Source organism: Nannobrachium achirus, assembly GCF_963921795.1.
Source record: "Nannobrachium achirus genome assembly, chromosome: 22".
In the NCBI taxonomy this organism is placed as follows: Eukaryota; Metazoa; Chordata; class Actinopteri; order Myctophiformes; family Myctophidae; genus Nannobrachium; species Nannobrachium achirus.
In genome coordinates this window covers 23038999-23056660 of record NC_137829.1, presented here as the reverse complement: position 1 = coordinate 23056660, position 17662 = coordinate 23038999, and the positions used below count along the sequence as shown (strand labels likewise).

Below are 17662 nucleotides of genomic sequence, written 5' to 3'. Positions count from 1 at the left end.
GCATCGCAGTTTAAGCCCCGCCCGCCCTCACTCCGGTGTCGGAAGCGTTTTCCCCCATGCATTTCATCCATAGACATTTCAGAAAAGTATTTATTTAAACGTCTTTTAAGCCTCTGACAAAGCCACCCCGGCTGGTGAGGAATCATGACAATAAACACTATTTTTTGCATGCAATGATTAATTAGAAAGCTGAAAAAAAGACAAGGATACAAGTTGTACCCTCGTCTTTTTTTCAGCGGTTCTGGAAAAAACGCCTATCCGACTGACTCGATGCCGGGCACAACACTCCCTTGGGTCTTCTGCGATGCGAGTGCTGGATTTTAAGTCGATAGAACGAGCGGTTCTCGAGATACGTGGATTACAGATGCAGAGGCGTACAGTGTTTCCCTGCATTTATTTACAGTATACAAGATTATTTATATATTAAAATGGAATATAAAATGGAAATCGAATGTGATTGTTTTATCCATCTGATAAAACAAAATACATTTTAAGAATGCCGACATCATATTGCTATCACTTGTGTTTATTCTGTTACATACTGTATATTATATTAACACATTTTGCTGGGGATCCCCTGGAACCTCTTCAAGGTCTCCTGGGGGCCGTCGAACCCCACTTTGAGAGACACTGGTGTAGATAATTTCAAGGATGAATAGAAGATACACTTAAGCTGCATCTCGAGTCATAGAAATGTCTTTGTCTTCAGGGAAACTTCCTGCTGCTCACTGATGCTTTATTTTATACTCTGTCGTACCACGGTGTCACTCGCCGAAGATTGTAGATTTACAAGCTCATAACGTGTTGCACCAAGATGTATTCTTCATACACAATGAAGTATAAATCAGGCTTGAGTCTATTATAGCTTGAGCTGTCAACTTGCCTGGCAAGCTGTCAGCAAGGCCATCAGATGTTTAGATACGCACTCTTTGTGGAATGGAGAAAAGGCTTATACAGGGGTCTTCAGCGTTTTCAAGCCAAGTACCCCTTAGCTGAGAGAGAGATGAAGCAAGGACCCCCAGATTCCATATAGTTTCATCATTTGACAGCACAATCATCAGTGTATTTTGGATTAATGTCAATTTGTGTTTTCAGATATTTAACCACTTGAACCGTCAATACAAACTTGACCTTTCACTCTGTACTTAGTCTGCTCTTTTTTCCCCTCTACACCAAACCTCTTTGACGAAAATAGGCTCACAGCGCGAGGCGTTGTGAGCTTGTAGATCTGCTATTTTTGGCTAAAGTTCTCAGAATATGGACGTTAGGGTTCAAGTGGTTAATATAAAAAAGGAGAAAAAAAGGTTTCTATCACACAAAGATTTAAAGGACCCCCTAGGGGTCCCAGACCCCCTGTTCAAGACCCCTGGGTTTATACTGTAGTGATGAAACAACAATAGTATACACTGTATATGCTGTATACTGTATTATGTATTTATACTCTAAATAAAGATATACTGTATAAATGAAATTTCCTTTTCTTAAGCTCAGTATTATCACTCTCTCTTAATGTCTGCCAGACTTGCCTGACGTTTGTACTTTGTGTAATTAAAATTATATAATCAGTAATCAGTTCACATTTATTGTGTTATTGTGTTTCCTCCTCAGTAGGCCAACTGTATATGGATCTGTTCATTAAATCTGGCAATATATAGGCTGCAGTATTAGTTTTCATATGTTGTTATTGGAAAAATATCTTTCGTCTGTCGATCTGCCGTCTAGATGCATGACCTTGAGTCTATAAATCGCATCATTTGTTTGTGTAGAGAGAAGAAACCATCCTCAGACAAGTCAACCTAGATACTCAGAGAAAGGGACATCATCTTTTGATGAATGGCTGTCTTTGTGCGGTGCTCCCCATACAAGTTCACCCGTCGCTAATAAATCATGATGCATCGAGTCTCTCTGTTGGTAGTAGCTTAGACTAATTATTTTACCATTTCACAATTTCCTTATTGTGTGTCAGTGGATCCCAAAAGGTACTTGATAAGACTAAGAGGTATGACTACAAGCCTATTTACAGTATACTTACTCCAGGTTGTCATACAACAGTGATGATTGCCACTAATAACTCATTTTAAAGTGGACAAACAATATGCATGAATAAACCTGTCCTACAGTACTTACCTCAGTGTAGGTGAGTAAGGACTTAATGAAAAGTAATTGTTCTAGTGTGGCTTTTAATGCCAGTCACCACCGCTCTGGTCACACGGGGTATGATAGGCTCTCAGCGTGACATCCAGCATTATGGAGATGGATTGGAGTAATAGCCCTGCAAAAGGTCTGGCTGCCAGCCTGCAGGCTCTACTCCATGCTACAGTAGCCTAATCTGAACACAAGGTAACATGGTCACATCACTACCTCACACAAGCATCAATACTCAGTGCCAGGGGTGGACTGGGCATATGGCATACCGTACCGGGCATATATATTTTATATTTCATTTTTAACACCATTTTAGGATAATTACAGTATTTTTTAGGCTGGGCGGCCACTAAGTGGAGAGGGCCAATCCTTCAGTAGCACAGGCCCATAGAGCAGAGAGACATCACATGATTGGCCCACTGACTTGTCTATCATCTGAATACCAGCCTAGTAGCCCAATCACAGGCTACTGGGGCAAAGACGTCCCCCCCCAAACATAAAACAGCTGATACAAGCCCACAACGAGTCGCTGCCTCGACTTGTAGATCTTATATGTTTGGTTCGGCGCGGGTTGTGGTGGGCAAGATACCAGGGCCAAATTTATGTCCCAGTCCGGCCCTGCCCTGCGCACTAATACCACAGGGCACTGAAATCAAAATGCCTTTGTAAACAATTTAGGAAGATTTCACATATTTTTCATAATATTGAATTTGTCCAGTCATAGGTATATTTAGTACAATTTTGGAAGTATGTTTTACTGTATACAATGCATGGTTAAGTTCCCTGTTGCCGTGCTAATTTGTCAATTTATTCAAGATAGTATTGCATGATCCATCTCCTTCCATTCCCTAAATTCAGCAAAGGCATGTATTATTCAGCTGTGACAATTGTGGCCAATTCACCACATTTGAGAGTGAATGGCTGTGGATTTTTATAGCTTTTTAGTGGAAATGAGCAAAATTTCATCCATTGCCACTTTATCTAATCAATAATGATACACACACACACACACACACACACACACACACACACACACACACACACACACACACACACATTAATTTAAAAACCCTGTGATAATTTCGCTCATGCCTTATTTTCAACGTCTCTTTCTTCAGAAAAGAGTAGCAGTGTAATAAAATATGTATTCGTCGATTCTTTCAAATTCAGATTTTGTCATCTTGCCATCCCCATTATGTCACTGACCCATCATCTACAGGTCACTGTTCTTCAGTGCATGAATCATTGTGCATCTTATTGCTGTCGGGCAGATATTTTGTCTCAACATATTTCATCTTTTGGGCAAAAGAAACAAAAAATCCATCTACAGCATAAGCACACAGCATATGTTCCATGTTTTTGTTTCTGGCTTTTTACACGCCCAAAATAGGGAATAGGGATGCCAGGTTGAAGTCTGTCCGTAGGTTTTATAAATATTTAACCAATGAATTGTATTAATACAACTCTTAATTCCTTAAAGGTCATCGTATAGCCTAAGGCATAGCCTACTGGGAATCCTTTCTTTATTCTTTTTCATCTGTACAGTTTCTAAAGAAATTGGTTGATGTGCCTCAAGCACCATCTGACAAGCTACCCAGTTCATTTACTGTAGATCTATTACCTCTTTCCTTGTATTTGAGACCTCTATTTTCACTTGCCTTCAAACATCCTCCTTGTGCTTCTAGTTATTCTTAAGAATTGCTTTTGATATATGGACATTAGTTCTCTAATGTGCATATGTGCATGTTTTTTTGTGTGTCTTGCATGGGTATATTACTGCATATTAATAATGTGCATGTGCACCTGTATGTAGGCTATTTATATGTACAGTATATACTGTAGCTTTGCATGGATATGTTACTGTAAGAAGTGAACCATGATATTTTGGGGGTGATCAGGGGGATGGGAGAGTCTGTATAAATGTATTTGTATTGTGTTGTGTTGTGTCTTATATTTTCTGTACTTTATATAAATATAGTAGTAGTGCTGTATATGAACAAGAGCTTTTGACAAAATGGTTACTACACTGGATACCTTGGAACACCCAGGCTCTTGTTTCCATTTCATGAAAAGTATCAGTTTTGGACATACAGCAAGGTTTCCGCTGGACAGTGACAATATTGAACTTAATGGCGTACTGAATCTGATGCCTTTCGCGTTTTTATAGCCTCCATTTCAATTCATTATGAAATGTACTGTCTTTTCGACTCTGATCAGATTAACACATAATAATACGTTTAAAAACCCATTTACCCCGGTGGTTCATATTTTAAGAGAATTAGTGGTACTTAGGTTGTTGTTGGCAACACGTTCCAAAAAGATACTGAAGTTTATGTCCGACAAATTGTTAGCTCAATGTGCTTCTTACAGTAAATGTTTCTTCAAAGTATAAGCCTACTACTACAGTACAGTAGTGTTGTTGTTTTTTGCAGGCATGAATTATTATTATTTTTAAACGTGGCTCTGCTCATCCATTGTCCATATTTACAGTGTTTATTTTGCTGTTACTGGTCAATGATTCCGGTCAACAAAGCGGGGTTTACATGGTTAAACCCTGTTACATACCTACGGTAATTAACCTTTGCGAAACATTATTCCTGGTCATCTATGATTGGTCGACTATTAAGGCTTTATAATACTAATTAACTAACCTATCATGGTTCACCCTCTTCATTACAATTCTGTGAAATTGAGAACGTTGTGTTCTGAAGAGGCTGCCCCGTAGAGAAATGTTGGATATATAAGCAATACAATGACACCTTATGGGCTTAATAGTGTCTACATTTTAAAATAATGTAAAATAACGTCCTTTTATTGCCCGCTTATTGTGGGCTCGCCAGTACCTGGCGAGCACACTTTAGATATTGTCATTATTTATTTATTGTGGGCTCGCCTATAAGGCGAGCACACTTTAGATATTGTCATTATTTATTTATCTATCAGGCAATCAGTAGACGGGATCTTCGGTTCCTTTCTACTCCTACATACTTAGTGAGAAAATGAAAATAAAAACATCAATGTGTTCAGTTTACAGTGGCGAAGTGTGCTATTATTTTTTATAGCAATCGGCCAAATGGTGGCGCTGTAGGAAGCCTTCGAAAGTGCGATCTTTGAACAGGTATAGCTCATGCTGTGTTATACATACAGCCATGAAACCTGTATACACTTATGCGTCTCCTCATGCCGAACAACTTTTTCCCTCTAACTTTTGACCTCTGACCTTTAGGTCTCCCACAATTCGGAATTATATGAAAAACAGTAAAAATCTATCTCCTCCTGGGATTTTCGCGTCAAGTGCACAAAACTTTTTTCACATGAACTTTGGACCAATACGGTCAGATTGATCAACCAGATTTTTTTTAAAGTGAAATATAATTTTTTAATAATTTAATCAATATTGCGGTTTTATGCAAATTATTCTTCGGCCTCTAAATCATACATGCAAAGGTACACGTTCATGGCATTTGGCAAAGATGTGGAGGGTTAGTCAAAGTATCACTGAAACCAATTTTATTCCAATCGGCCAAAGGGGGGCGCTATACGAAGCGTTTGAAAATTCAAACTTCAAACGGGCATAAGTCATGACTCGTTTCGTTTGAAGACATGCAACTTGTTATACGCGTGCTTTGACTCGAGCGGAAGACATCTGTGTCGTTGTTAAGTAAGCTCCGCCCTTCGATTTTCCGCCATTTTGAGCAGTTTGTAAAACGCGTAAACCCGCTTTTATTCTGGAATTTTCGCTCCACGTGCACAAAACTCTTTTTTACGTGAACTTTGGACCGATATCTAAAGATCTGTCAGATCGGATTTCTTTAAAATTGAAACATGCTTTTTTAAATAAATTCAATGAATATTGCAGTTTTATGCAAATTATTCTTCTGCCTCTAAATCATACATGCAAAGTAACATGTTCATGGCATTTGGCAAAGATGTAGAGTGTTAGTCCAAATATCACTAAAACCAATCTTACCCCAATTGGCCAAAGGGGGGCGCTATATCATTTTGAGCAGTTTGTGAAACGCTTAAACCCATTAGGATTTTTTTTTTTGCATTTTGCATGAAACATTCTACACACAATCTAAGGACCTTTATCTAATATGCCTATGAAGTGCACACACACAAAAAAATAAAAAATAATAATGAATATAGCTGCAAGCAGCGATAAAGTGGCCAAAGCCAAAAACACCTCAAATCATGAACACAGCCTGCAATGGGTGTGAAATCTTGCAAGCACATTCCCAATAGGTCAAGGAACAGATACCACCCTTCTTACATTGGCCTGTTATAGCGCCACCAGCGGGTCAACTTTTGCACAACACATTTTTCGAACAAAATGGACCAATCTTTGACGTCAGTAACGTCAAAGAGAGCACTGCCTGCGATCTTGACATTTTGTACTTTTATAGCCATTGTTTTCCGGCTTGAAGCGAGCCCACAATTGTTTCGAAGGAACAATATTTTTCTAGTTTATTTATCTAGTAAGTAGACGGGAACTTCGGTTCCTTTCTACTCCTACATACTTAGTGAGAAAATGAAAATAAAAACATCAATGTGTTCAGCCTACAGTGGCGACGTGTGCTATTATTTTATACAGCAATCGGCCAAATGGTGGCGCTGTAGGAAGCCTTCGAAAGTGCGATCTTTGAACAGGTATAGCTCATGCTGTGTTATACATACAGCCATGAAACCTGTATACACTTATGCGTCTCCTCATGCCGAACAACTTTTACCCTCTAACTTTTGACCTCTGACCTTTAGGTCTCCCACAATTCGGAATTATATGAAAAACAGTAAAAATCTATCTCCTCCTGGGATTTTCGCGTCAAGTGCATAAAACTTTTTTCACATGAACTTTGGACCAATACGGTCAGATTGATCAACCAGATTTTTTTTAAAGTGAAATATAATTTTTTAATGATTCAATCAATATTGCGGTTTTATGCAAATTATTCTTCGGCCTCTAAATCATACATGCAAAGCTACACTTTCATGGCATTTGGCAAAGATGTGGAGGGTTAGTCAAAGTATCACTGAAACCAATTTTATTCCAATCGGCCAAAGGGGGGCGCTATACGAAGCGTCTGAAAATTCAAACTTCAAACGGCCATAAGTCATGACTCGTTTCGTTTGAAGACATGCAACTTGTTACACGCGTGCTTTGACTCAAGCGGAAGACATCTGTGTCGTTGTTAAGTAAGCTCCGCCCTTCAATTTTCCGCCATTTTGAGCAGTTTGTAAAACGCGTAAACCCGCTTTTATTCTGGAATTTTCGCGTCACGTGCACAAAACTTTTTTTACGTGAACTTTGGACCGATATCTAAAGATCTGTCAGATCGGATTTCTTTAACATTGAAACATGCTTTTTTAAATAATTCAAACAATATTGCATTTTTATGCAAATTATTCTTCTGCCTCTAAAACATACATGCAAAGTCACATTTTCATGACAAAATAGTGTAGAGGGTTAGTTCAAATATCACTGAAACCAATCTTACCCCAAATGGCCAAAGGGGGGCGCTATATAATTTTGAGCAGTTTGTAAAACGCTTAAACCCGTTTTTATTCTAGGATTTTTTTTGCAATTTGCATGAAACATTCTACACGCAATCTAAGGACCTTTATCTAACATGCCTATGAAGTGCACACAAAAAAATTATAAAATAATAATAATAAATATAGCTGCAAGCAGCGATAAAGTGTCCAAAGCCAAAAACACCTCAAATCATGAACACAGCCTGGGATGTGCGTGAAATCTTGCAAGCACATTCCCAATAGGTCAAGGAACAGATACCAACCTTCTCACATTGGCCTGTTATAGCGCCACCAGCGGGTCAACTTTTGCACAACACATTTTTGGAACAAAATGGACAAACTTTGACGTCAGTAACGTCAAAGAGAGCACTGCCTGCGATCTTGACATTTTGTGCTTTTATAGCCATTGTTTTCTGGCTTGAAGCGAGCCCACAATTGTTTCGAAGGAACAATATTTTTCTAGTTGAAGCTTAATATTGTATATAATGGGGTTTAAATCAGTGTGATTAAACAATTATATATATATATATATATATATATATATATATATATATATATATATATATATATATATATATATATATATATAATGTAACGGAGGTGATCCGAACCTCCCCACCCGGCAAGTCCAATATCTTAACCATTACTCCAAAGGGATATCCTTATGGAATGAGGACAGATACTAGACTTTTGAGGCTTCAGGCTGGGGCTGCGACTCCCTCCGCCACACACACACACACACACACACACACACACACACACACACACACACACACACACACACACAGTATGTATATATATAAATATATATATATATATATATATATATATATATATATATATATATATATATATATATATATACATAAGGTTTTCACCTACAGCATATGCCCAAAAGAGATACCAGGGCTAGTTTGGTTAACAAGCATCTGTCATGTCTCTAGTGTACAGTACATCCCAGTAGTCTGTGACTGTCTGAATGAGCCAGAGTCAAGTAGGAGTCATCCAAGAACAGAGCAGAGCATAATACTAGGCGTCAGGCTTGGTTGTGGAGCCTGATGGCTAGTGGCACAAAGGACTGTCCAACTGGCTTTCTGTTGTGCCGGGATCGATGTGTGCTACAGTTTTCATATATTTTTTAGGAGCTGTGAGATTGTCAGTAAATTGTGTTGTGTAAGACTTCTGCTGAAACCCCCAGGGAATGCAGTGCATGAAACAAACTGAGAAATAAGACCTTCTGGGAGTTCTAGTCTAGTCTGCTGAAAGGCTTATTTTGAAAGTCACAACAAATAAGAAACCCAAAAGCAAGCAGACAGCAAGAGATGGAGTGTATTTCAAAAGGTCTTCAATGGGTCAAAATACCAATTTCCTTTATTTGTGTGATATCCTGCACTCTTTCTTTGCAGACGTTATGACTGTTCTCTCTAGCTGAATGGTACTGAACTTTCTTCTGGCCCAGGGCCCACTAGCAAATATCAAACTGGTTCGGAAATCTCAAAAAGCCAAAACCCACTTAACACATGCAGCAGCTGTAAAGAGATCAGATGGGTGGGCATTTTCAGAGCATGTTTATGATTGTGTTCCTGCTTGGATCAATGAGAAAGCGTGTCTTGCCAATTATTTATGGGCCCACTTGCAGTATCCTCAAAGCCCACAAGTTGAGAATCACTGCTGTAAAGTTGATTTCTTTGAAACCACAGCTTGTCAGGGCATTATATTTCGTGATGCTACACGTTGTGACGTGTTGTGAGCTTGTAGATTGGCCATTTTCAAATAGCCTACAGGGCTAAAGTGGATTATTGCATGTTTTATAATATAATCATTTATACAATATTTGAAAGTACAAATACCTCAAAATTGTTACCTTAGTTACTTTACACCACTGCATTCTGGTATGAAGAGCATTAGCCGTGCTGTCTTTCTTGACATCCCCCAGGGTGAGACCAAATCAAATAGTAAAAGCCCTGCAAAAACCAATGCCAAGCCACCTGCACATCTGCCACTTATGTCTGTAAATTGCAGTTCAAATTGTGAAATGTGATTGTGTTAAACGTAATGGGTAGATGGGGTGCTTGGTGGCTCAGCCTGTTAGTATCTGTAACTATAGCTGGGTCACCTGTTATTACATATTAATCGCCTAATTGCAATCATTTGACATATCAAATAATCAAAATAAAGATCTCTTTTTTTTCTCAGTAATTTCATAAAGAAATCAAAGAAATCTAAGAAATTTCATAATGTATAACACAAAAGTTTACAAAGCAGTAAATAGCCAAACTACAAGCTCACAGCGGTGCGAAGCGACTCGTTGTGAGCTTGTAGATCTGCTGTTTTCATTGGGTCCCAGGCAAATGGCCAATTTGTCTTTTGGGTCACAGGCTAAAAGGTTTGGGAACCACTGGTGTAAAGTAACCAAGTACATTTACTTAAGTACTGTGCTGTACTTAAATACAATTCTGAGGTATTGGTACTTGGAGTATTTTCAATTTCCAATACATCTGACACTCAGATCCAAATATTGTACTTTTACTCCACTACTATTTGAACACTTTAATTACAAAACATTCTGTACATTAAGCAACCACCATTCAGCCCTATATACTGTACATTTTGGCCATTTGAAAATAGCAGATCTACAAGCTCACACATTTTGACCTTGTAGAACGGCTATTTTCAAAATATTGTTATACATCTGAAAACTTCAAATAGGACATTCTGCATAATGAATTGCTTTACTTTTGGTACTTTAAGTACATTTTGATACCAATACTTTTGTACTTTTACTCAAGTAAATTTAGAATTCCGGACTTCTACTTGTAAGGGTGCCCTCACACCAAAATACCTATGAGAGTGGAATCCACGTTTCGCCAATGCATTTCAATGAGAGTGAAACGGTTTCATGCCAGCAGAGGATTTCTGCAAAAAACGCTCCCTTCTCATTGAAATGCATTGGCGGAACGCAGATTCCACTCTCATAGGTACTTTGGTGTGAGGGCACCCTAACAGATTATTTCTGAATTGCAGTATTGATACTTTTACTTAAGTAACACATGTGAGTACTTTTTCCAACACTGCCTGTCACAGGGATACCAGGCCATGTCGCAGCGATGTCAGGCCCTGACACATCAGGCCCCCCTCAGCACTGTCACAGCACTGTGTGACAGGGATGTCAGGCCCTGTTACAGGGATGGTACTGTAATTGGTAACATGTTACCATAGTAACATTGCACCGTGGTGGTAACATGACAGTGCCATTACAGCCCTGCCATTCAGTGCTGTAAGAGGGGGCTGATGTGACCACCTGATCTATGCACTATTTCCACAACTCAGTTTCTACATCTAATATAATAGTTAATTGTCTCCACCAGCCGAAGGCTTGGGGGAGAGTATGTTTTCCCCTTCGTCCGTCCGTCCGTCCGTCCGTCCGTGTGTGTGTGTCCGTGCGTCCGTCCGTGTGTCCGTGTAGCCGTGTGTCCTCGCAGTTTGTGTGCAGCTAATCTCAGTCGCCGTTGGCCCGGTCGCTGCCAAAGTGAGCACACACATTCCCTGGATGCCAATCTAGAACCTCTGCCCTAAATCTTTCAAATGGGCCTTTTCTAGCGCCACCTAGTGGCCGATGTTCGCAAAACACATTTCTGTGCACTACTCTTACAGATTTTGTCCAAAAATCCTACAAATCGGTAGGCAGTATCTCGACAGTCATGTGATCGACACAGATCTGTCCGATTTTGCATATTCCATCCTGATTGGCTAAGATTGGCTTCCAAAGTTTGTAGGATTGAGCCGTTTTGAACAAAATGCCTCAAATCCCAAACGCAAAGTGCAATTATCATGAAATCGCGCACACACGTTCCCACTAGGCCGAGGAAGAAATGCCACTTTTTTTTTTTTTAATTAGCCTCATGGTGGGGCTATAACAGGCCGATTTGTGGTTTTACCTATAACTCCACCGATCAGTTTCAAACTGTGTAAGCGCACTCCCTAGAGTCTAAGGATAAACCTTTGCCCTGCATTTTTCACATCAGCCTTTTATAGCGCCACCTTTGGGCCGACTTATGTAAAACACATTTTTGGATATTACTCCTTGAGATTTTATCCAAAAATCACGCAAATCGGTACACAGTATCTCTATAGTCATGTGATCAAGTCCGATCCGTCTGATATTTCATATTCCATCCTGATTGGCTAATATTAGCTTCCAAAGTTTGCAGGATTGCTCAGTTTTTGAAAAAAATGCTTCAAATCATCAACGCAGCTTGCGATTACCGTGAAATTTGCCACACATATTCCCACTAGGTCAAGGAACAAATGCTACCTTTTTTCACATTGGCCTGTTATAGCGCCACCAGCAGGTAGACTTTAGCAAAACACATTTTTGGAACACAATGCTTCAAATCATGCATGCAGCGTCCCATTTCCATGAAAGATCTATGGTGAAGAACATATGCCACCCTTAACACCACCAGGACACACGGCCTGGTGGAGACCTGTGCTCGGAAGAGCACTGCTTCTAGTTGTGGGCTCGCCTGGAAGGCGAGCACACGTATGTTATCTTCATTATTTATTTATTTGTTTATTTATATATGTGTATCTCCTCAAAACTTTGGCGCGCTTCATCTCTTAAACGCTTACACCTTTCAACACCATTCAAATTTTTATGTGTTCAGCTTACTGAGGACAAGTGTGCTTGTATTTTTGGTTTTGAAATGTTTTGTAGTATAAATATAAAAAAATAAAAATGTTTAACTTTAAGCACCCAATGCATTTCCAATGGGTCCCCAGAGTGGAGAGAAGGATAATAGACCCATGTTTATGTTAAGGCGCTGTGGCTGCAGTGTTCACACTTCAGATATGCTATCTATATCATTGCGTTCACACAGGTCTGCTCTCTGATTTGATCCAAATGTCTAAGCTGTGTGATGTATAAAACTATAGTTATAGTTAAAACTATAAATAAATGTCCCTCTCCACTCTACTGATTACACAGCTGTGATCAAGAATCAAGTCCGGGCGATGGGATGTAAATCCCATAGCCATATATCCTAGAGCCCGCAGGGACAGTCAGCCATATTAGTGGTTGTTGTTGGTTGTCAGGGAGATATCAAAACCAATGCATTTCCAAGTCAGATCCACAAACACAATAAAAGCCATGCTCCACTCCTCAGTCTGGAGTGGCCACATAGAAGAACGCCTTGGTTATAGACATAGTGGAGGACATATGTGATCTGGGATTGTTAGCCTACAGTATATGCACTCAATATACTCCACTACAGTTGGAGTCCATTTGACAGTTGCTGGTTCCCAAACACAGAATCAAAAATGTAGATCTAGAACACATATAATATGTACAGTACAGTAGAGTACAGTAAAGTACAGTAAGGTACAGAAAGGTACAGTACAGAAAGGTACAGTAGAGTACAGTACAGTAAGGTACAGTAAAGTACAATACAGTACAGTAAGGTACAGTAAAGTACAATACAGTACAGTAAGGTACAGTAGAGTACAGTAAAGTACAATAAAGTACAGTAAAGTAGAATAAAGTACAGTAAGGTACAGTGGAGTACAGTAAAGTACAGTAGAGTACAGTAAAGTACAGTATAGTAAGGTACAGTAGAGTACAGTACAGTAAGGTACAGTACGGTACAGTAGAGTACAGTATAGTATAGTACAGTAAGGTACAGTACAGTACAGTAAGGTACAGTAGAGTACAGTACAGTAAGGTACAGTAGAGTACAGTAAAGTACAGTAAGTTACAGTAGAATACAGTAAAGTACAGTACAGTAGAGTACAGTAAAGTACAGTAAGTTACAGTACAGTACAGTACAGTACAGTACAGTAAGGTGCAGTACAGTATAGTAAGGTACAGTACAATACTGTAAGGTACTGTACCTTACAGTACCTTAAAGTATCCTATTTGTTGGGTTGGAACCGAGCCCACACTGTTTCGAAGGAACAGTATTTCTAGTTTATATACTAGTCAGTATCTCCTCAAAACTTTGGCGCGCTTCATCTCTTAAACGCTTACACCTTTCAACACCATTCAAATTTTTATGTGTTCAGCTTACTGAGGACACGTGTGCTTGTATTTTTGGTTTTGAAATGTTTTGTAGTATAAATATAAAAAAATAAAATGTTTAACTTTAAGAACCCAATGCATTTCCAATGGGTTTAGTGAGTGGGGACAGAGTGGAGAGAAGGATAATAGACCCATGTTTATGTTAAGGCGCTGTGGCTGCAGTGTTCACACTTCAGATATGCTATCTATATCATTGCGTTCACACAGGTCTGCTCTCTGATTTGATCCAAATATCTAAGCTTTGTGATGTATATATTCTGAGTTAAAACTACAAATATCTATAAATGTCCCTCTCCACTCTACTGATTGAGACAGCTGTGATTAAAGGCCTGTCTGTCATTGGCTGTTCTGTGGTGCTGCAAAGTAACTAAGTACATTTACTCAAGTATATACAAGTACTTGTACCTACAGTACAATTTTGAGGTACTTTTACTCTACTTTCCATTTTTGTTACATATACTCTACTATAAATACAGCATTTGACAGCCTCAGTTACTTGTTACTTTGCAGATTTTATTATTAATAAAAAACATAGATGGACCACTTAATACTGCTATGAAGTTGATCTACAATGTGCACGCGCACGCACGCACGCACGCACGCACGCACACACACACACACACACACACACACACACACACACACACACACACACACACACACACACACACACACACACCTGTTACTGTGTTACTGTGAAGACGTTTGCTTGTATTTGTCTTTGAGACATGTTTTGTAGTGTTTTAGAAATTGTTCTTAAAAAGAATAAGGTTTTAGGATCCCGGGCAATGGGATTTACAGTATATATCCTAGAACCCGCAGGGACAATCAGCCGTATTAGTGGTTGTTGTTGGTTTTCAGGGAGATATCACAACCGATGCATTTTCAAATCAGATCCACAAACACAATAAAAGTCATGCTCCACTCCTCAGTCTGGAGTGGCCACATAGAAGAACGCCTTGGTTATAGACATAGTGGAGGACAGATGTGATCTGGGATTGTTAACCTACAGTATATGCACTCAATATACACCTCTAGAACACATAGAATATGTACAGTAAGGTTCAGTAGAGTAAGTACAGTTAGGTTCAGTAGAGTACAGTAAAGTACAGTAAGGTACAGTAAAGTACAATAAAGTACAGTAAAGTACAATAAAGTACAGTAAGGTACAGTGGAGTACAGTAAAGTACAGTAGAGTAACGTAAATTACAGTAGAGTACAGTAAAGTACAGTATAGTAAGGTACAGTAGAGTACAGTACAGTAAGGTACAGTACGGTACAGTAGAGTACAGTATAGTATAGTACAGTAAGGTACACTACAGTAAGGTACAGTAGAGTACAGTAAAGTACAGTACAGTAAGGTACAGTACAGTAGGGTACAGTAGAGTACAGTAAAGTACAGTAAGGTACAGTACAGTAGAGTACAGTAAAGTACAGTAAGTTACAGTAGAGTACAGTAAAGTACAGTAAGGTACAGTAAAGTACAAAACAATACAGTAAGGTACAGTAGAGTACAGTAAAGTACAGTAGAGTACAGTAAAGTACAGTAAAGTAGAATAAAGTACAGTAAGGTACAGTGGAGTACAGTAAAGTACAGTAGAGTACAGTAAAGTACAGTAGAGTACAGTAAAGTACAGTATAGTAAGGTACAGTAGAGTACAGTACAGTAAGGTACAGTACGGTACAGTAGAGTACAGTATAGTATAGTACAGTAAGGTAGAGTACAGTACAGTAAAGTACAGTAAGGTACAGTACAGTAGAGTACAGTACAGTACAGTACAGTACAGTACAGTAAGGTACAGTACAATACTGTAGGGTACTGTACCTTACAGTACCTTAAAGTATCCTATTTGTTGGGTTGGAATCGAGCCCACACTGTTTCGAAGGAACAGTATTTCTAGTTTGTATATGCGATGACAAACCTCACACGGAGGAGAGGTCTGCTTCTGCAAGAGGCAGTATATTATATTTAAGTATTATGCTGTAGTTATTGATGCATGAGGTGAGTGTTTGTTGGGTTTAAACAAATGAATGTTTTCTCTGTCTCCTGAATGTATATTTAAGGATTTTGTATATTAATGCCACTCTCTCTCTTTATCTCTCTCTCCCTCTCTCTATCTTACAGATTTAAATGGAGGAGCTGGAATGCCTGCAGGAGGAATTGGACGTCCATACAGATATACACTATTGTGCATTTAAAAAAAAAGGAAAGCGGCACGTCTTCTCTCTGAAGCAATCCATTACTGACAATTAATGTCAAGCTGCACGTTGGAGCAGCTTAACGCTGCCTCGCCGGGAGAAAGATTGCTAATGGAAGCAAAGCCTTATAAGATCCATCACATTAAAATACACCTAAATGCAGCATAATGCCTTCAAAGGTCTCATGTTTATACCTGTTGACAGTGGTCTGCTGGGCGAGCGCGCTGTGGTACCTGAGCATATCCCGCCCGACGTCCACGTATGTCGGGCAGATCTACGTGCCTATACGGAAGACTGTGAAACAACCCCACAAAAACGACACCTTCAGCAACATCCGCACTCGGCCCCTTAACCCACATGCCTTCGAGTACATCATCAACGAGCCCCACAAGTGCGACGAGGTCGCGCCCTTCCTCGTCATCCTGATCAGCACCACGCACAAAGAGTTCGACGCCCGCCAGGCCATCCGCGAGACCTGGGGCGACGAGAGCACCTACAGCGACATCCGCATCCTCACCGTCTTCCTGCTGGGCCGCAACACAGACGACATCCTCAACGTGATGGTGGAGCAGGAGAGCCAGATCTTCCACGACATTGTGGTTAGTCACGGGATATTAATAAAATCTGGGAATAAATTCCTTGCCAAGAAATGTCTTCACCAATGTGTTTGTAAGGGTGTCTTGTAACAGTTTGAAATTCAAAATTCCTAGGGGAATTTTGGACAGCTGCTGAAAGTTGGGCTCCCATAGACTATACGATACGAAGAAGAATATACCCCCAAAAAAATCTGTTTTAAGTAGCAGGGGTTTGTCATGTTTCAGAATCCATTGCAAGCATTTGTTTAGCATGAAAAAACATTCCTTGGGCTAAAAACGGCCCCCACAAAACTGTAAAAAGTGATGACTCATCACTAAACCATTGTTTTGTGGGACTGTTTTTAGCCCAAGGAAAGTTTTTCATGCAAAACAAATGCTTGCAATGGATTCAGAATCATGACAAATGTGTTACTAGACACCCTTACAAACACATTGGTGACGACATTTCTGGGTAAGGAATTTATTCCCAGATTTGACATTATTCTGATAATTTTCTCTGACTAGGTGGAGGACTTCATCGACTCCTACCACAACCTCACCCTCAAGACCATGATGGGCATGCGCTGGGTGGCCACCTTCTGCCCCAAGGCCCAATATGTCATGAAGACCGACAGCGACATCTTCATCAACATGGACAACCTGATCTACAAGCTGCTGAAGCCCGCCACCAAGCCGCGGCGGCGGTATTTCACCGGCTATGTGATAAACGGCGGCCCCATCAGAGACATGCGCAGCAAATGGTACATGTCCAGAGACCTGTATCCCGACAGCAGGTACCCGCCGTTCTGCTCAGGAACGGGTTACGTGTTCTCTGCGGACGTGGCCGAGCTGATCTTTAAGACCTCGCAGCACACCAGGCTGCTGCACCTGGAGGACGTGTATGTGGGACTGTGCCTGCGCAAGCTGGGCATTCACCCTTATCAGAACAGTGGTTTTAATCACTGGAAAATGGCCTACAGTCTGTGCAGGTACCGGCGCGTTATCACCGTCCACCAGATTCCGCCAGAGGAGATGCATCGCATTTGGAATGACATGTCCAGCAAGAAGCACCTGAGATGTTAATTAGAGGCATGGGGGAACGAACGCCCACTTGTTTTCCATTCTACCTTTTTGC

General features: G+C 40.0%; 1 protein-coding gene across 1 annotated transcript; it reads left to right on the top strand.

Moving 5' to 3' along the window:
* Positions 1 to 16110: 16110 nt before the first annotated feature.
* Positions 16111 to 17610, top strand: b3galt1b (UDP-Gal:betaGlcNAc beta 1,3-galactosyltransferase, polypeptide 1b; the record flags this gene model as incomplete). The annotated part of the gene is made up of 2 exons (XM_080752686.1): positions 16111 to 16551; positions 17053 to 17610. The coding sequence occupies exons 1-2, from the start codon at positions 16120 to 16122 to the stop codon at positions 17608 to 17610; spliced, it is 990 nt and encodes a 329-aa protein (XP_080608812.1). The 5' UTR covers positions 16111 to 16119.
* Between the last annotated feature and the right edge of the window lie 52 nt (positions 17611 to 17662).